Source organism: Tyto alba, unplaced genomic scaffold (assembly GCF_018691265.1).
Source record: "Tyto alba isolate M040663 unplaced genomic scaffold, T.alba_DEE_v4.0 Super-Scaffold_13, whole genome shotgun sequence".
NCBI classification, from domain to species: domain Eukaryota; kingdom Metazoa; phylum Chordata; class Aves; order Strigiformes; family Tytonidae; genus Tyto; species Tyto alba.
In genome coordinates, this window is record NW_024881275.1 from 7,696,128 (window position 1) to 7,717,261 (window position 21,134).

The 21,134-nt window shown below is 38.5% G+C and overlaps 1 protein-coding gene across 5 annotated transcripts in view; it reads left to right on the forward strand.

The window, feature by feature from the left end:
• The window catches only part of SSBP2 (single stranded DNA binding protein 2), a 194,326-nt gene that overhangs the window by 43,422 nt on the left and 129,770 nt on the right, over window positions 1–21,134 (forward strand). For all 5 annotated transcript variants that reach the window (XM_042788070.1, XM_042788069.1, XM_042788068.1 and 2 more), the window contains exons 3-4: window positions 4,232–4,293; window positions 5,956–6,040. In XM_042788070.1, the coding sequence (XP_042644004.1) occupies window positions 4,232–4,293; window positions 5,956–6,040 (147 nt within the window). The remainder of the gene's footprint in view (window positions 1–4,231; window positions 4,294–5,955; window positions 6,041–21,134) is intronic.

A 21,134-nucleotide genomic window follows, 5' to 3' on the forward strand; every position in this document is an offset into this window, starting at 1 on the left:
CACACAAAGCTGTGAGTTTCTTTACTTTTTTCATTAGCAGTGCAGAAGGGCAAGTACTATGCTGACAATACTTGTGAATGGTTGTATGTTGGAACCAGAAGCAGTTACCACTGATGTGGAGAAACTTAGAAAAAATTATATTTGGTCAGACAGGTTCAGATTGAGAGAACTATACACTAATACAGCTTGGAGAAAATGAACTAAAATGCTCAAGCTAAATGACAAGTAAAAGCAGCAGAAAAAAATACGGTAGTCAGTTCTGTAGTAGACAGGTCTTAACATTATAATGCCCATTTGTTGCTGGGCTGTAAACCACAAATAGCTTAACCCTGACTCTGTACCCCATGTGAGTCAGCTGTTTTTGTTTGAGTACAGGCACATGGCATAAAAACAAGAGAATACCAGTTGAGAGATGTGCAAAAACGTCTTCTAGGGAACCTATGATCTAATGAAAATAACCTATGATCTACTGAAAGTCACAATTTTCCATGTGTTTTCAGTCTTGTGTGACTCAGAGCTGTTAAGAAGCAACTGTCCTGTTGCGACATACTTGTTTGGAGAGTACTTCAGGTGCAGGAGACACCCCAATGGCATAGGAGGAAAGTTGTATTGGTTTGGTCCCTCCTTAAAAAACATGGCTGTTTGAGCTCAATGCCCTCTCTGCTCTGGCAGTCTGCACCTACCAGAATAGTTGGCTGGATTTTGTTAAAGATGAAATAGTTCAAAGTAACTCTAAGACTGAATATAATATGTGCACGTGGATTGATTGAGCTATACAGCAATCAGTGGTCTCTATATACGTATAAATTACAACTACTAAGAGCTGTTCCTTAAATATATACAAAGGAATGTGGCTGAGAGTAATGGAACAAAATTAAGAGGAGGAAAATTTAAGTCAAATATAATGGAATCCACTCTACTATAACGTAACTTAGAGATGATTGTCCGAAGCATTCCTGTATTTTTGTAATGCTTTGTGTCTAGTTTGAATTTTGTAGAACTGATCCACAAGTCAGAGGGCTGGAGAACCTGCCCTGTGAGGTAAGACTGAAGGAGTTAGGTCTTTTCTGCCTGGGAAGGAGAAGGCCCGGGGGGACCTCATCACAGTGTTCCAGTACTTGAAGAGTGACAACGAAGAGAACAGAGGCTTTCCCTTCATAAGGAGCCACGTGGAGAAGATCAGGGCCAACAGGTCCAAGTTGCACAGAGAGAGATTTCATCTTTGTACGAGAAAGACATTTTGGTTTCTTTACAGTGAGAACAATCATTCACTGAAACAATCTCCTCGGGGACACGATGGAGTCCCCATCACTGGATTTTGAAGGTGCAACTAGACAGGGTGCCAGGTAATCTTATCTAGGCTCCCTTTTCCACAAAAGGCTATCAGACTATCTTGAAGTCCCTTCCAACCTCAGCTGTTCTGTGATTCTATGAGTCAGGAAAGTCTAGAAGTCCTCTGCTGATCTTTCAGTTAGAAGGTGAACTGTACTTTGTGGACCCTGTTGAGTACAGCCTTCAAAGCTTTGTGGCCTTCATCTCTAAAACATAGGACCTCAAGCTTATCTAGCTTTTTCCTGGCTCTCTTGAGATCAGAGACCTCTTCAGTTTGTTGGCTATAAGTCTTGTATCTTGGTCTGCAAATTTACTTCTTTCTGGGAGACATGGCATGAAGTATTGAGTTGAAGTAACTCAATAGCTGTTGCATACAAATTCATCATACTGCTAGCAGAATGGCAAGGGGCTCGCACAACTACCTTTCATCTAAAGCATGTTATTTCTTATGAGGGTTGAATAAAGCTATTCAGATGGTGTACACACAGTTTTGAAACAAAAGAATCTGTCCTGCTCCAGAATCTTTCCTTTGGTGTCCCAGCTGCTACGTTTTCCTTGAAGAGCTGATCCTTATCCCACGTATTTTCTATCCTTGAAGTTAGATTGTAACCTTGGAGGAATAATTCCATTATCCTGGCTGGACTAGGAAGATGCGTATTTCCCAGTTAATCATTGGCTGTGAGCTTAATCAGTACAGTTGACAATGTGAGGAGATTTTTCTAAAATTAATAATTCTTTATAAATATTTTGAAGTCTCTGTCATCAGACAGACTGACATCTGCCATGTAAGACAGAAGTGTGTATTTTTTGAAAAACAAAAGAAACTCCTTGATACAAGCCCCAGACTTGCACATTCCCTTCAGGCTCCTTTTCAGATTTCTCAAGGTGAAATATGTCCTGTTAAAAAGGACCAGCATAAGACCTGCAAATTGGGTAATTTCCTCATCAAGCCCTGCTTTGAAGAGCATGAATACTGCTTAGACATAGTGAGGGCTTTCTATGCAGACATAAATTTACTCTTAGCTGAATGATTTTTCAACTTCAGGAACCATTTTTTGGTTTGGTTGTATGTTACATCTCTTCATTAGGCTGCTTTTATAACTTCTCAGAAGTACTGTGTATTCCCAGTGATAAATACAAGTCCTTCCAAGCCATTTGCAGTGCATGTGAGGAGCAGCCATGCCCCAGAGGAGTGTGTTTGAAGAGCATAGAATACCTTTGTAGTATCTTTGGCTTTTATTTATATTTTTCATTTTTATTAATATTTTTATCTGCCAGCACTTAAGCAGGAGCTTTTTAAAAGGTGCTTTTTATATTTTTAAACTAGTGTTATGTGGTAGTGGTGGGGTTAAGTGCCATGCAGTTGGTTCATTCTGCCAACTTTGCCAACAGAAGTGATAATGCCTCAAGGTTACCTTTTAAAAAATATTTTTAAATAGCAAAATTATTTTTGAATACTTGTATTCATGTAATATATCAAAATGATGCCAGGTTACTTTGTATGAGTTCAAAGAACATTTTTAGGTATACGAACTACATATTCTCCTGCAAGCTACTGACAGAACTTGTATGTGTTTAAATTTTTTAAGAATTGGATGTGGAAATCAAGTTGCAGTTGACAATCAAAGTTTTAGTCTCTTTTGGAAAATGCCAGCTTTACCTGTGCCTCTGGCAGTATGAACACTGTATCTGTGCTTTTATGTACTTTGCATATATCTTTTATATTAAGGCTGTTTAAGCATTTCATTAAAATAATCTTCTTTGTGTCTGCCATTACTTCTGTCTCTAGAAGAGAATATGGTTTGTGTTTAAACAATTTTTTTTTAACAAAATTGGACAGGAAATAATGCTATGTGTAGTTGTAACTGTAGGAATTTGGAGTGCATGCAACACCCTAGTTTCCACCCAGTTTTAACATGAGACATTCTTCTGTACTGTGTTGTGTGGATTTCTGCAGGAAAATACTTGCAGCACAGCTCCTTAAGTGGTTACATGGGCTTTATTATAGACCAAACTACTTAATTTTGTAGTTCAGGACAAACTAATGACTATGGCATTAAGAAAATTGTTGTGTGATTATGGTTAAGATACAACATTTGGGAAGCATTGCAGAGAGACAGAACGTTGTCACCATGCGTTAATGGGTTTGCTGATAAACAAGGAAAGTGTGAAGTCAAGGATAAGAGTTCTTAAACTATTTCTGTGGAAAACAACATAGAACCCAGCTTCCTGGGTGGGAAGGAAGTTAGAGCCAGCATAGCTGTTCAAGAGAGGTTGCCAGCACAGACAAACCAAGCCAAACTAGCTTTACGTTTTCACTGAGTGGTGGGAGACTGGGTTATAACTGATGCTGCTTGTATTTGCCACATTACATGTAACAATAAAGCACTCATTGAGCAGTATGAAACACTGGCTTGCTTTGGAGATGGGGGGAAGACTGCCACCTGCTGAATCAGTAACACTAGTTCTGCGTCTGTTTTCCTTAGTGCAAACCAGAAAATGTTTGAGATTATTTTAAGGGTACTTCTTAACACTGGTTTTATTTTTTTTTTGGTCATGCATTTTTGACCTTAGAATAATGCACATCTCAGTGGTGAAGTGATACAAAATACATCATTAATAAAATTCTATTCAGAACCTAAACTAAAAAAAAAGAAAAACATTCTAAAATATGCTTTCCTAGAATAAGAAAAGCCTTTTTGTAAGTATCAGCTATAGTAATGTGTAATTCAGTAATATGGCCATCCAGCTTTATGATGATAAAGCCTTTCATAACTACAAAATATGTTATTCTTTGTCTTTTTGCTAGCTGCATAAATTATTGTAAAGGCTGCATAAATTGTGTAAAGGCACAATGATTACAAAAATGTAAAACTCTGGTTTTATTGTTTTGTTTTAGATAAGATGGGAAAAAAACATCACACTGGGGGAGCCCCCAGGATTCTTGCATTCTTGGTGGTGGTAAGTGTCAATTTTCTTTTCCTCTGATTTTTGGAATATGTTGATTGCTAGTTCTAGCAGCTGGAGGCAGTAAATTCAGGTGAACATTGTGAAAGGAATGTGAAGATGAGGATCAAGAACAATTTTCTTGTTAAGGAATGAAAAAACAGAAAATTAGATATAGAAAAAGATACAGATGTTAGATATAGGAAAAGAAATATTGCATAGTGTGTTGATAAAAGCATCTTTGAAAGAAGGTGGCCTGCATTTTTTTTTCCTACCTTTGAGTAAATAGTGCATTTATTTAAGAGATCATTCTACATATTCTAAATAATTGCATTTGAAAAAAACAATATGTACAGAGAGTGCATATATATGTGAGCTTCCTCAGTCTATAGTCCACATTCTAGTCACAGGAATAGCATATGAAATGAACCAGTTGAACCCAAACTACTAGCCTTTTTGAGCAGTAGCATGCATTAGCGTGGGCTTGGTGCTGCAGTGTTTGCATTTGCACGGTTTCTCTCAGCTAAGAAGACAGGTAGACATGGGGCTGACGTAATTTTTTATGCATGATACAATTTTCTTTATATATATTGGTGTGTACAGACATTTGTGTGTGTAGAATTCTCAAGGTGGAAAGAGTGCGCATAGTCACTGCTATTTAGCCATGGTATTTATTAGTTGTCACATGATTTGAATATATGCAATATGCCTGTGTGTGAAAGAATACAAAATTACAGAGGATATGTCCAACTGTCAGGAGTACAAGAATTTACAAGTTTTAAAGTGGTCCTATTCAATCCCAAGTTATCTGTACAGCTGCATGGAAGGTAGCATATTCTTCATTGACTTTTCCCTTGTAGCTTATAGCTGTGTGATAGAAGCTTGGCAAGAAGAACATGACCCTTGTATCTCTGATGTCTGCATTATCCTTGATTTTGATTGTCTGCAGCACAGTGCTCAAATTTTCCACAATGCCTTATGGTGCTTGACTAAGTTAAGAGGATTAAGTCTGAAACAATGAAGGAACACTATGAAACACTAACAGATTTTATTCTTTTAATTGTTCTAGCATACATGACATTTAATTCCGGAAACTTTATGTTAGAACTCATGTGTGTATAACTCTCTTTGAAGGGGGCTGGGGGAAAACTGATGGGAGTACCAGAATTTCCTTTCACTCTTTGTAACTGAAGGACATACCCATCTATTTCCTACTCTTGTTCATACACCGTGTTTCTCCGGGAACTTTTGTTTAAAGCACAGTATTGGACGTTGGAAGAGCTCCCAGTTTTCTCTCCAGTTTCTTTCCTTTTCATGTTACTACAAATCCATCCCTTCCTGTGCTTCGTGGAAGCTAATTGCAGCAGTTATCAGAGGGATGGTGTCAAATGCGGATCTTCAGAAATACGCTTTATACCCTTAAACCTTGTCTATTAGACTAACTTCTTGGTTTAAAGAATACACCACTTCTTGCCTCAGAGAATCAGATAGCTGGCTGTGATTCCTCATATATGTTTTACAAAGCTAAATTCTTTCATAGAACTATTTTCATCCCTCAGCAAGGAAGTGATATGTCTGTTTCTATATATGAACATGCATATGTGGTATGTATACAGCATAAAATCTACATGAGTATTACAGTGTTTTTCTCACCATCTCTAACTTCTTAACTTGCAGTGTATTCTGGGATCTCTACTGTGCAGCTCCAGAAAGACGAGAAACATGTGAACATTCAAGTGAAGCAAAAGCCTTCCATGACTATGTAAGTTCGTGTGTCTTTACCATGCTTTCATTAATTACATGTATAAATGTGATAGAGAAGTATTTCTGCACTACAGTGGCTCAAAAATGCAGGTGTCAATCATATATAAGTAACTCTCAGTTGTCTGGGGAAGCCTTAGAATTAGGACTTCCTAATTCTTTGATTACCTGGCACCATATGGATGACTCTTGGAAGCCTTCTCAGAAATCAAAGTGCTGTCCCATGTGTTAATGCAGAATGAAGAATGTCCTTCTGTCACCCCTGTCATGGACACATCAGGCTGATCACAAAGGCACAGGGCAAATGGAAGTACAGATACGTCCTGTCCATCTGATGATTTCGTTTTTACAGACAAAATCCTTAGAAAGCTGACCACTCTAAGTTTACTTTGGGCCACTGATGTAGTCTGAAGGAGTATATCTCTCTCACGATACAACTCTGAGACCTCTTTTGTTGAGTGTTTTCCATGTCTGACTTAGAAATACTGTCTAGTTAATGCAGAAAAATATTTCTACAAAGAAAATTAAAATTAGGCTGCCATAGCCAAGTGTCTTACAAACACAAATGTGAAAAAACAGAAATGAATCAGCCGTGTGTCAATTTTCCATTTTTTGTTGTCATAATCTGATAATGGCTTGACATCCTACAAAACATGAACTAATGGTGATCTTGCTTTATTTGTAGTTAACGATGACTTATGTTGTAAGTGTACCATCAACACAGTTAGAACTGTTCAGGATATTTTACTTACAGACCAACGCCACTTCATTAACCTGTTCTTGGTGCTTAGATTATGAGGCTAACTAATAAAGGAGCCTGCACAATTTTGCACAGTCATGTCCCAGCCACATTGATCACTAGTCATAATCAATGAAAAAAGTGTCAGAGAGTGGACCAAAGTTACAAGGAAGTTTTCTACCCACAGAGGTGTGAAGGTCAACGAACTTAGTAAGGCATAATCCTCAAATTAAAAATGAAGTAACTCTTGCAAGTACAATTCCTGCAATCTTCTTTATCTGTTCTTTTAAAAATACTTAATTTTTGGAAAAATACAATATTTAGCTGTTGTTTTGAATCCTTGCTATTAGAGCAAAATTTAATTACGCACTGAAGTAGAAAGTTTTACATGAAGGGAATGATGTTAGTGAACTAAATTTGTGGAGATTAGAACCCACAGTACTATAGTTGGCTTCAGTGGGGACACTGGGCTCTGAAAATATAATGTGTAAATAAAACTCAAAAATATGAAACCTGTAAATGTGAAATAATTTTGAAACAAAATGACCAGCAATAGGAAAATTTCAGTGGAAAAGAACTTGGAAATCTAAAAAGGAGTGGAGTCTACCAAATTCTTTAAACTCATGAGAGTTTCATTAATTAGTAAGTTCACTATTGAATCTAAATTTTGGTGTGTATCAAGAAGTTGAATAGGTGAATCAAATTAATGTCAAATAAAAAAAATGTTGTCTTAGCATCACCCTTCTAGTGCTTCTGACTTCTACAGGCCATGAAATAGTACATGGCTTGATTTATCAGTTTTGTCTGCAATATGAATGATGTGTATTGTCATAATACAGAAGCACTGAGAAAATACTCTAGTTCTGTGTGTGATACAATTTTCTGATTGTGTGAATGTTTATGTTATTGTATAAAGTAATGTTTGATGAATGAAAAATAAAATGGTTTGCTTCTATATGCACATCAGTCTGTTTTAAGACAGGATGAATGTTTATTTTAGAAATAAATTGGTTTATTTTAGAAATTAATTCACCAGGTATTTCTAAAACCCGTTCTCCCTTAATCTTTTAGGGTGACAGGAAAAGCTAGCTTTTGTGTGATTTTTGTCACAGTTGAGATAAACTCATCTAATATCTAGCAAGATTCATGGAGTTCCTCAGCATCGTGTGCGTTTTGCTTAGCAAGAGACTCGTGTTAAGTGCCTACTTTTGAAATCTTACATATATTAAATATTTCATGAGTGCGTTGTATGCTCATATTAAAGAACATGACAAATCGTTATAAAATACAGCCAGGAATATTTCACAGCAGAAGATGATGAACATTTATTAAGTGAAATCCTGACCCATGTAGTGTTTTGCCATTGACTCCAGAGGGGTCAAAATTCCATCGTCAGTGAAGAACACCGGAATGTCCATTGCTGGATTCTGGCTTCTCCATCAGGCTGAGGGGTCTGATAAATCAAAACCCTGACGTCACGTTGCAGGTCAAGTAATAAAGCATTTGTAGCTGTGCTGTCATATCTGAAAACTGCAATTGTAACTAAAAAAGCACAGAAGGATTATTTATTAATTCATACTAGCAATTCAGCATTTTTTTTATTAAGCATGTGCTCTACTCAAGCTAAGAAAAACTATTCTTGCTGAAGTTGAGTCGTCTGGTTACAACAGATGTGTCATCTTTAACTCTAAGTAGACTGTATTAGCTGAACCAATATATTTTCTGTCTTTGCTTTTGTGAAGAGAGAAGGGTTTAAGAATGTTTGAATGAGGAGGAAAGCACTTACAGATGATTTAATGATTTGTGAAATACTGCTGCCTCAGTCAACATAGTTGTGAGTCAGTCTGGAACGCACAGAGGTTGACTCAAAATTAATAGATACAGAAAGATTTTGGGTTTTTAAGCTTTAAGTTTTACTGGTTCTTAACTGCAGTTGCAAAAATAATGGCATTTGATTCCTTCCCCTCTACCCTCACCGCTTCTTGGAGAATGCTTTTTCGAGAGATATTTGCTTTGCTGTAAGATTTCAGCATGTGCTTTGGTTGTAGTTAAATGCAATTAAATATCTGCAGCTGGACTCTGTATATCTACAATATGCTTGAGTGAGAAGACTATCAGAATCCTTCTTGCATGCTCTAGTGCTGTCCTGAAAATGAATGCCTATGGAGTTTCCTCTAATATCAAATCTGCCCAGTCAAGCAGACTGAGTCTTAACATGTGTGTGCCTATCAGTGTGCACTGCTTAGTCTGTTCTTGACTATTTGTGTACATCAACAAGAGAAATTCTTTCAGATACTACTATTTAAATTTTCTGATACACAGATGTGTACAGGTCTCTTTGCAGAACAAGGATGTTACTATATAGAGAAAGGGTTTGGAAGTACTATTCCATTGTGTTCAGACTGTACTAGTACAACTTCTGATTTCTATCGAGCTAGTGAGAGGAGAGGAATCTTTCATGTCTGACAGCAGGAACATGAAATGACTCTCAAGGTGGAGGCTGCAAGTGCTTGCAGTACTAATAATGCTCATCTTACTGAATATCCAATAAATAGAATAGCAAAAGCCTACTCTGGCTTTAAAAAGAAGAATTTTTTTATGCTCATCTTGAGGTTAAATATTTACACCTCCTCCATATTATCTAAAAGGGATTCTCTTTTTTTTTTTTTTCTATTGAGATTTGCAATGGGAAATGTTTTCTTCTGAGTGAACAGGGTTCTGAACTCACTAGGTATGTGTATATAAGCTTGAAAAGATAGATGCATGTCATGAAAGTGCATGTCCTGGATCATGGAGATAAGTTATGGCCTTGGAGTTTTAATGTAAATGATTTAGAATTAGAAATCGTTTACATTTCAGGTAACTCAGAAAAGAAAGCTGGTGCTTGGTCACCTAGACTATTAATATTGCAGACATTTCAGTAGGAGTAGCTTATTTAAAGTGGAACACACACCCACTGACACACACACCCCTGCCAGTGTCTCTTCCAAGTACCTGTTACTTTTCCTGGAGGAAAACTTCTCTGTGCTTTGAAGTCTTGTAAAAAGTCATTTATATGGATGCTCTGAGACAAAAGTTGGTCTTTACTGTAGAATGGGTTTTTCTTTCTTTACAGTGTCCAAAGGAGATCTCTTAATCTCTCTAGTTAAGATCTCATTTCTCTAGATTTTGAACTGAGATCTTCTTTTGAGAGAAGAGGGTTCAACATGCATCTTGTTTCTGCCTTCTTTTCGTGGTTTGAGCCTGGTTGGCAGCCAAAGGCCACACAGCCACTATCTCCCCCTTCTCTTCTGGCAATGAGAAGGGACAGATGAGCCAGGCTTGGGGTTTGAGATAGGACTGGGATGGGGGAAAAAATCACCCTTTATGGGCATGAGCAAAAGGCAGACTTATTAGGGGAAGAAAAAAAGAACATACATTTATTACAGACACTAACAACACATAACAGAGTAGGACAGTGAGAAGCATTGCCACATCTTGAGAACAACTTCCCCCACCCCTCCCTTCTTCCTGGGCTCAGCTCTGCTCCTGATATCTCTACCTCCTCCCCCCAGTGGCACAGGGGCAGGGAATGAGGGGGTGCAGTTAGTGCTGCTGCTTCTTCCATCTTCAGTGGGGGGAGCTTCTGGAACTTCTTCCTCCTGCTCCATTGTGGTCCCCCTCTCACAGGAGACAGTCCTCCACAAGCTTTCTCCAACATGAGTCCCTCCTATGGGCCGCAGCGTTCCCCTCTCTGCTCTGGTGTGGGTCACCAACTTTCTCCGACTGGATTCCCTCCCACGGCTGCAGCCCTTCCCGAGCTGCTCTGGCGTGGGACTCCCCCGTATGCTGCAATCCTCCCAGCGCTGAATTACAGCAGCGGGGCTGCCTTTTCCCACAAGACCCCGGCCTTCTTCAGGCACAGCACCTTGATCAACAAGGTGGAAACCACAGGCCATAAATCATTGTCTGCTCCACTGTAGATCTCCATGTGGCAGGAGGGGCCGCCCTGCCATCTCACCACAGGATACAGGGGGGTCTCTGCTCCGGCACACCTCCCCCCTCCTTTCTTCCTCCGTTCCTCCACTGACCTTGGTGTTCATGCAGCTGCACCAACTCCTCCTCACAAGTCCCACTGCTCGTCACCACGTCCCTTCTTAAATACGTTATCGCAGAGGCGCAGCTGATGGGCTCAGTTTTGGTGCAGAGGTGGAGCTGACTTGGAGCTGGGGGAGCTTCGAGAAGCTTCTCACAGTGGGCCCCCCCTATAGCCGAAAAACCCCCACCACTCACTCATAACCAAGACATTTCACTTCTTTACAAGCTGAAGATGTAGTAAGTCAAAAGGGGAAATAGAACATAATTGCGATTCCTCAGAGAAGAATAGATTTTTATCAGCACTCCTACCAATGAACTTCTGAGTGCCACAAGTAACCACTCTTCCACTTCCTCAGGCCTGGCCATTCATTCACATTGCTGGGCCCTGGGTTTGGAGGGGCAGTACTTGAAAAGTCCTTTCTTACAAGATGAGTTCTGTACATAATAGTTCAGATCTTTTTACAGTCCAGAAGTTCCTGTGCCTCTCTTACCCTCCTTACAATGGAAGTTCTTCCACATGGTGTTGGTGCAAGGAGGGATCTATTAATTCTCACAAGTAGCTATAGTAAAATCTTGATTATTTTCCAGGTAAGATTCTATTAGTGTCTTCTCCACAGCTCTTTGAAAGGTCACTTTTGGTATGAGTAAGGGTCTCTTGTTTGTTTTTATGGCTCCCAAAAGAATGCCAGGTAATTTACAGGGTAAGAAAAAAGACGTATTAATTGCTACACAGACTGTGTGGTCTAATAAGCTGGTATCACATTTCCACCTGACTTGTTAGCACATTTTAATAGTGAGCTATATGGCAGGGAGCTTAGCTTTTACGTGAAGGTTGTAGTGTATGTTAAAGACTATGCTATAATCAGTTCTGTCCAGATTATTCCTTTAAAGGTCATAGTGATATAAATTATTTTTTCTAGACGTTATTGAGCATAGAATTTGGACATTTGAGATGGCTGATCATTCTCCTCATGAGTCTTTTGGAAGAGCAAGTTGGGTCTCTGCATTTATTGTTGTTTTTTATGGGGAAAAAAAATACCACTTTATTCTCTGGATCCATCTTCCTTCAGCAGAACTAAGAGGCACTTGCCTGCCCTAAGTGCCCCAACCCCCCTAATTTATTATTAGCAGTACTCATAATTTGAGGGATTACGAATATTTCTAAGTATTTTTTTTGACTGAAGATTACCATGAAAGTCCTGTGAGAAGATGTTTTCTGAAGGCATCATTAAATGTTTGTTGGACGTGACCATAAATCTCAATCCTTATGTTCCCATAGCATATTGAAACTATATTCTGTAATGAGGACCTCTTTATTCTAGTTTCATTAAACTATCTTTTTTTACTTCTAAAACTCAAATGGAACCGTCTTTTAGATGCCGATTTTTGGTGATCTAAACACATGGAAGTGTAGTCTGTTTAATGATAATTTATGAAAATGTGTTTTCTTGTTGTATTCCCCAGGTGGTCTGGGCTCATGCTTAGCAGCAGTCATTATCTTTTCCAGGCAGTCTATCACAGGACCTCCTTCTTTGCCTTCTGTGTATCAGGGATGGAAGAACTTGTTTTAGCTGTTAATTTTCTTGCCTGCCTTAGCTCTGCTACTGTGATCTTCTGCAGGCAGCCTAGCTAGGACAGACTGTGCTTCTAGGTCCTCTCAGGTTACTTGCCGAAAACTGAATTCTAGATCTGGTTTCCAGCTGTCTGCATGTTAACTCCTTCTGCTTAAAACAAAAATAAAAACAAAAGCTCCCTATCACCCCCAAGTGTGGAAGAGCAAGAGGTGACAAGTACCAGGGTGGAAGTGGGAGACAACGCAATGAAATCAGAGATAATCTGCAAAATGCTGAATTCAGTTTTACTCATGGAATGAATGCCAAATTGTATTGCCAAGGGATCTTGAAGTTTATGGGTCCATGAATGAGATCTACAGATTTCAGATCTCTGATCAGTTGGTAGCCTTCCTGCAGACTCAGGAGAACCTCTCTCCATTGCTTTCATCTCTGTTTTCGAGGTTCTCCATGGTCCCATGGGCTGTCATTAAAAGCAGAGGTTTCCAGGCACAATTCTGTAGGTAGGTGTTATTTTCTTTGTCTGTGGAATATGTGTGATACCCTGCATAGTATGTGTTTGGCCTTCTTTGCTCAGTAATGATCAAAGACTGTTGTACCAGAAGCAGTGCCTCTGATCTGAGTCGCCTCTTACTTTCTTACATGCGTTCTGCAAACCTGTGGGAGGCCCTTTACATGTTTACTGGTCATCACTATCATTCACCTTCAGAATACGTTCTTCAGACATGTGATTCTTCCTACTACTTAGATAATACCTGTGTCCACCTGGAGAACACGTTACTTCTTAAAACTAGAAAAAAGTTATTTTAATGAAAATCATCTCCTTCCATACTGTCATTGTTAAAACAGTATCCTTTGCTTTTTGTGTAAACAGTGTTCATTTTTAAGTATGAATGAAATGCCTGCCTCTCCTGCTGTTTTCATTCTGCAGAGGTCATCTCTCACTTCCGGTGTTCAGGTATATGTATAGTAAAACTTGGAGAACAGGTTATTTCTTAAAATCTGGAGAACAGGTTACTTAAAACTAGAAAAACCTGATAAAACCTGGAGAACGGGTTATTTCTTAAAACTAGCTTAAAATAGCTATTTTTTAAAAGATTATTTCTTAAACAAAGTATTTTAAGTGTCCATAGCATTATTTCCATAAGTTATATCGAAATGAAAAGCATTTCCTTCCGTACAGACATTATTAAAACAATATCCTCTGCTTTTTGTGTAAATATCATTAATTTTTAAGCCTTTCTTCAATACTCTTTTCATTCTGCAGAGATCATGTCTCACTTCCTGGTGTTTAGGTATATGTATAGTAAAATGTATTCTTAAATGTGAAAGCTAGAAGGAGACTACGGAAGTCTGGCATTTGCTTTGGAATGCTGTATCTGAACACATTCAGTAAGTAGGTAAATCCATATGGTTACAGATTGAACTGGGTATCCTGGGCTGCAGCCAGAGCAGGGGGGGCAGCAGGGCCAGGGAGGGGATTCTCCCCCTCTGCTCCGCTCTGGGGAGACCCCCCTGCAGTGCTGGGGCCAGCTCGGGGGCCCCCAACAGCAGAAGGACCCGGAGCTGCTCGAGCGGGGCCAGAGGAGGCCACGGAGATGCTGGGGGGGCTGGAGCAGCTCCCCTGGGGGGCTGGGCTGAGAGAGTTGGGGGGGTTCAGCCTGGAGAAGAGAAGGCTCCGGGGGGACCCTGAGAGTGGCCTCCCAGGGCTTAAAGGGGGGACAGGAGAGGGGGGGGACGACTCTGGGTCAGGGGGTGTGGGGATAGGATAAGGGCTAACAGTTTTAAACTGAAAGAGGGCAAATGTAGATGAGATCTAAGGCAGAAATTGTTCCCTGTGGGGGGGGTGAGGCGCTGGCCCAGGGTGCCCAGAGCAGCTGTGGCTGCCCCCTCCCTGGAAGGGTTCAAGGCCAGGTTGGACGGGGCTGGGAGCCCCCTGGGCTGGGGGAAGGGGGCCCTGCCCGGGGCAGGGGGGTGGGGACTGGATGGGCTTTAAGGTCCCTTCCAACCCAAACCAGTCTGATTAGAAAAATAAAATGAGTGATTAATAAATCCTGTTTTGTTCAGAACACACTGTTAACGTGTTTCATAAGGTGGTAAGTCCTTGGCTTTCTCATATGTGTAACCAAAAAGCTGTAAATATGAAAAACATGATAAATGTTAACAGTTCTTACCTTCTTTCAGTTGTCAACTGCATGGGAACACTAGTATGAAATTAGATTAATGTCTTCATGAGAGGACAGTGCTCAATGGAAGGCTGGGAGAGGACAGTGTGGGACACAATTTGAGAGTCTTGTACAGTCGTAGTGGTAGAATTGTACACAGCAAGCTTAACATTTTCAATCTATTCAGCTCCTTAATTTTGTTGCTCAGTAGATGTTCTTTAGTGCAATTGTGTGGAAAGGATTCATTAAAAGCATGCTTCAGCCCCCAGTCAAAATAGGTATCAGTTTCTTCAAAACTGTATTGAACGGTGTCAGGATTTGGTCCATGTATTTACAGGTGTATCTCAAAATTTTGCACTGTTATCTCCAAGAATATGAAACTGTTTTTGTTTACTCTTCAGAAGTTTTCAAAGTTGAGAAATTCATACTTTCCTTGGATTGTTGAGTCCCCTTTTGCAGGAAAATACATATTTATTTTCTTTTTGTTTCCTGTTAAGAAACCACCCCAAGAGAATTCTTGTTCTCACATTTTCATGAAGAGAGAAGATGTGCTTATTCTCTTCCTACCATCCTCCTTCATAATTCCTTGCCATAAATTACTGGATAATACAATGATTAGATTTGAACTACGGGGTCTCAAATGTTAAGTGTAAACTCTAATAAAGAATTTTTTACAGTTCACATTTTTTCTCTTTATAGAGGTAATTTCACAGGTAAATTTTTGCTATGCTTCTCTTCTAATGTGAGGACTAAGCCATTTATTTCAGAGAGAAAAAGCAACACTTCCTCCCTGAAATTTCAACACTTCTCCTTTGAGTGGAGATTTAATTTTCTCAAAATTTGGAAGTAAAATGGTTAATTAGAAGCCTGACAGAATAAGGAACCACATTCTCCCCTGAAGGCAGTTTAGCTCCTCTTTCATGGTTCCCAGAGGGAGGCAGTGGACATGCTGAAAGAGTTCCTCTTTTCTGAGCACCATTTTAGGCTTCTTTTTCATTGGAAACAATAGGAGATAACAGCCTTTCTAATGAGGGGTTCGAGGAATGTTTTGTGCAAAAACCAGTCTTTATAAAGATACACTATGTGTAAAAGCATGCCAAATTTATGAAGTGGGACAAAACTTTTTTTTTCTTTTGCTTGGAGGAAAGGGGGAGTATATGACGATTCAACAAGTTAAGGAGGAAGTCAGTGGTTTAAGAGATAATGTGGGGTGCACAGGATGAGGTAGAGGTCAAAGGGCTAAGAAAAGTGTCTGGAATGCTGGTCAGGCTGCTTTGCAACCTTGTAGAGTAGTTTAGTTGTTGAAATATACAGGTAAAATCTGGTTGTAAAATTATTTTTTTTAATGTTGATAGACATACTGTTAAATTACTAGATGGTTTATAATAGAAGTCTTTGTGAGTTCATTTCTCTGTGTTATGAAGTCTAGGGTCTTCTTTATAAGAAAAAAAAAAGCATTCTGCTCTAAAGTTATGACATGTTATTGCGTAGAAGAAAGCTCCACTGGAAATTTTTGACCACTTCAGTGGAAATCCCAAGTTACTGCAATTTTTTTTTCCTGCTTGTTTGTCCTGATTAGCGATTGTTAACTTCAACCATTTCTCAGTGACATGGTTAAATGTGTCTTAGTGTAAAATTTCACACAATACTCTTGATGTATTTAGAATAGAACTCTGCTGGTTCAAATGTTAATTTTCTTGTTTTTGTTTCCCATAATGGATTATTTACGTTACCACAGTGAAAGTTGTGTTACAGTTTAAGTTCTAAACTTTATAATGTGGAGTGAACTCAAAATCAAGTTTTTAATGGAGAGAAGGTATTTTTTCTTTTATAAATGAAAGCACTTACTATACATAAACACATTTCATGATATATGTTTTAATAAATTAATATATAAAATGTAAACTTTTTACATTCTAGATACTCTCTCATAAGTTGTAGAAACTTTGCTTGTTTTGAAATTACTTTGCTTTTAAGAATGAGAAGAAGCAACCTCCCGTGAGTTAAAGTAGGAAGGATTTGAGAAATGTCCCATTTATAAAATTTTGTTTTAGTAGTTGTATTTAAAAACATTATATTTACAGCTGTGGATATACAAATAATTCTTATTCATTGCATAGTGTACGTGGTATGTTTTTACAGTACTCCAGAAAGTTATTAAAGGAGGTTAAGTTGTATCTTAGTAACATTGGGAATATTAAATTGACTAACAAATGCTCTGAATTTAAAGATCTTCTGACATGAATATTTAACACAGATTGTGAGTAATGCTTTACATCAATAAAGTACTGAACAAACATTTGATCAATAGAGAGCAAATGTTGGCTTCAAGCCTTGCAGCAACCCACTCCCTCTGCACAGTCTTCTTCCTTCTCATTTTTTTTTCTTGTGATGCTTTATTTTCCATATCAGTATTTAATATGATGTTTATAATGCTAAATAATTTAGGTAGCCTCCTATTAAATGTTTGCATTTAGCAGCTCCAATTTAGCTAGTGAGACTTCTCTCTGAGCTAATTAGAGAGGGTATTCTGAGAACTCTGCAAAGGTGTGTACCTCCGTATGCACATCTGTATGTAGAGATATGTTTGTCTCTACCAGAAGAACACAGTGCAAGCCAGTACTACATTGATGTAAAGCATTTTTCTTTTTCTGATACCAGTATTGGCTAGATTTGAGGCACTTTGCATTAATGTATTCTTCTTTAGCCTCATAAAAAGTAAAAGTGAAAGTTAGAGTCTTAATTCCACACAATATGCCAAACACAGATTTTGTAATAAGCTCGACTGCTCTGTTAATACGTCTAAGTGACTCATTTCAGACTTGCTTAACACATTCCTGGAAAAACCAAAGCCTTATAACTTCCATCTGCTCTCTTAATATGATGAAAGATGAATCCTGAAGATCACAAATTGTGGGAGACGTGCAGCCCTTAATAAGAACAGCTGAACAACAAATGGCTTATGAGAGGTGGTGAAAAATTAAGTAATGAGGAGGAAAGGCAGGCAAGCCTCTTGAGGGAACATGGATATCCATGGCTGACTAGAACTGTCACATCCAAACTTTATACTAAATGTGAAATGCACGTTATATTACACAAGTCACAGGGAACAGATAATAGTATTTTTGACTTTTTCCATGGAATTAATACCTTAATATTACAAGCAATTTTGCTAAAATGGATTCCTGAACTTACACAGAATGTTTTACTTGAGAAGAAATGTTGTCCAGATCTCCATATTAGAATATGTATTTAGCAGAAGTTTTGAAATACTTTTTCTTGTTTTGAAATATATCCATTCTAAACATATTAAGTTAGCGACTGAAAATATATAAACCTTCAATGTATGCAAGTAGAACATTTCATTCCTGTGTATAGTATTGCAGAAAAAATGCACATGCATGCGTGTGTACTTAGAGAAAAGTGGAGACTTTTTAAAAGCTTGATTTAAGGTGAGAATCTGCTTTGCAGTTTCTCATTGTAGGCTGTTTCATTGTGACCCCTCCTTTACTTAAGTGGACATCTCTGTAGTGCTGTCACGGTAACATCCACAAAGTAGATTTATGCCAGTTAGTGAGGATACCTATAACAAAACTCAAATGCTGCAGTCTGTAACCCATCAGAGGCTAATTTACCCTGCCAGGAAGGTAGTACTGTGCATAATTCACACCAGAAGAGGTGCATGACCTGTCTAGTTTACTCTAACATAGGAAGACAGAGCTCTTTATAACGTGTATATAAATACTATGTTCTGGCCCATAGAGAATCTGAAAAACATTTTCCACTTCTTCATTCAGATCCAATTTCCATAAATGTATTGCAAAGCGGAAATTATAGCCTATAAAATGTACAAAATTGTGAACTATAAAATAGTTAAAGGAATATAATCCATGAGATGAGTTTTCATATCTTTTCTGTTTTAAGAGAGAGGCAGAAAAGTATTCCGATAGTGTATATGCATATAGTGGAATATGATGTTAAACTTTCTAAATCAATTTTACATGAGTAAGATTTGTAATGGGATTTGTAAAGGTGAACACTTGAATCCCTATGGAGCATGACCTCATTGACTTTTATCACAGATCTGCACAGATGTTGCGATCTGCCTGTACAGATCTGATGGCAGGATCAGGGACTTTGGCCCTAATTTGGCAAACAGTTTCATGGTTGAGTAGCATTTTATGTCTGAATACTCTCATCAAACTCACATACATGTTTGCAGTATCAGGATCATACGAAAGGGTATGAACACAGTGGGTCATTATTGTTTACTGTCCCATTTTAGAGTTATTTCCCAATATAGCAATTGGCTATTAATCTGTATAGTCTGTTTTTTTTTTTTTTTCTGAATATTTGTGTGCAAAGAGACCCTTTTCTGATTCCCTCTGCTGTGAAGAATATATCAAAATTTCCGTTTATAAGGACAAAACAGTTGAAGAGGGGATCCCTGGACAACTTTTACATACCACTGCAGAAAGCTTTTTACTCCATCCTAGCAGTTAATTTATAATATTCTGTTTATTTTCCCACTATTTTAAAAGTATTATGTTATTTTGTGTACAGCAACAGGGTGTTTTCTGACTCCCTTTGCCAATTCCTTTATTTTTCTTGCTTCAGCTGCTTTCCCCCTGTTATATGGTGGACATGTGTTGGATTGGGACTGATTGTTCACAAGAGTATAGCTCCTACCACTCCTGAGTCAGATCCAGCTGCTGTCTTGGCTTTCATTCAATTAGCACTGTTTACTTTCGTTAGATAGTTTAATTTAGCATTTGCAGTAACTGCCCTCCTCCCTTGAAAGATAAACAAAATTAAAAATAAACAGCCTCCCACCAACTGTTCTTTCTTTTGCTGTGTGATGACCATCTCTCAAGAGTTTGTGGGATCTTCTGTCCTCCTTGATGCTGGAGAGAAAGAAGGCTTCCTCTCACTGTCTGCGGGGAAACCTTTTCCTCTAGCTTTAAGAAGGAAGTTAAGGATCCATCAACATCTTGTGTTTCTGTATTCCCTTTGTTGTTGGCCTTTCTTGATTCTTCGCTGTAGTGGTCTTTTGGAGCTGGGCAACTTCCAGGAGGTAGCTGAATTATATTAATTCTTGGAGAGTTAATGTGGTGCGTTCTCTGTACCTCCATGAATTTTCATTATGGGCTTTAATACAAAGCTTCTTCCTGCTCTGTCAGGTTTGAGGTTTAATCTCATGACTTTTCAACAGTGAGACACATGGGGGAAATTATTTCCTTTTCCTCTTAATAGGAAGAAGGGAGCTCCTTTACATTCCTGCTATCTTCCCTGATAATTTCCAGAATTTCATCTTCGTGGAACAAAATTTGGATTGTTAAATTCTTTTTGCAGCACTACAGTATGTGGGGGACTTTATTGAAGCTTCTGTTCCCTTAATCATGTTTCTTAAATTGTACAAAGAACTAAGCTTTTATTATTTTAAAAAATACCTATTTTAGCCTGCTTGATTGCTTAGAAAACATGACCTGAGTGAATGATGGAAAATGATTAGGTACCAAAAAAAGAAATTTCCTCAGTAAAGTTAACATTGCTTATGTTCAATTTCCTGAAATCCAGATTAACACAAGAAAATGATACTGAAGGCATATCCAAGAGGACTATTTCAAAGGAGGGCTTTAATAGGTTTTTAATGTTCTACCCTGTTACTAGATGTCATCTCAACCCATAGTGGTAGTTCTAGAACCTTTATATATACAAATGTTCAATTTTTATTACCACTAAAGCACACAAACAAGTGTAACTTTCAGTTTACTTAAAATATGTGTAATGATTTTATGAAGTGGAATCTGTAGGTTAAGGTTCTTTTTAAAAACCTATTTGTAGATACTTAAACTTTTCTGAAACTTCAGCAGTTCCAGCTTATTTGTCTTTCTCAAGTGTTTGCTTGAGGATGAACTTTTTTTTTTCCAGGTACCCTTCGTCAGAAGTGTCTTTCTCAGGGTTAATAGAGATATCTGTAGATGTATGAGTAGATGGAACAGAAGAACAAATGATTGAACAGCACTGTTCCTTTTGGTGGAACCATTGCGTTTGTTGGGGGAGGAAGGAGGGGTTGAGGTAGCTCACTCATCATGGTCAAAGTAATCTTTGATGGTACGATGTTTTTGCATACTGGAAGCAATATTAGAGGCTGGCACCACCGTTTTGTAAATTACCTAAATGTCATCCTTCCACGCGGTATGCTTCTCCCTTACCACCTTCTTGTGCTAAAAGAGAAGTTGGAGGAATGGGCAGCCCAGTCTATCTGTGGATCAAGGGTCCCACAGAAAAAAACCTGTGCATCATCATGTAGTTACTGAGTGATTCACCAAGCTGACAGGCCATTTTTAGAGGAGGAGTGGAGGTTCGACATCCCCGTTTGAGGAAAAAAGCGGTCACCATTACCCTTCCCATGAAGTCGAGTACAAGTGTCTGGTGGAGTTCTGCTGGGAATGCCTGGTTGCTGGAGCTGTACTGAGAGAAACTGCAGTCCAAGCACTGAATTGCAGACCCACTAAAAAATGGTGCTTTGGGGAAGAAAAA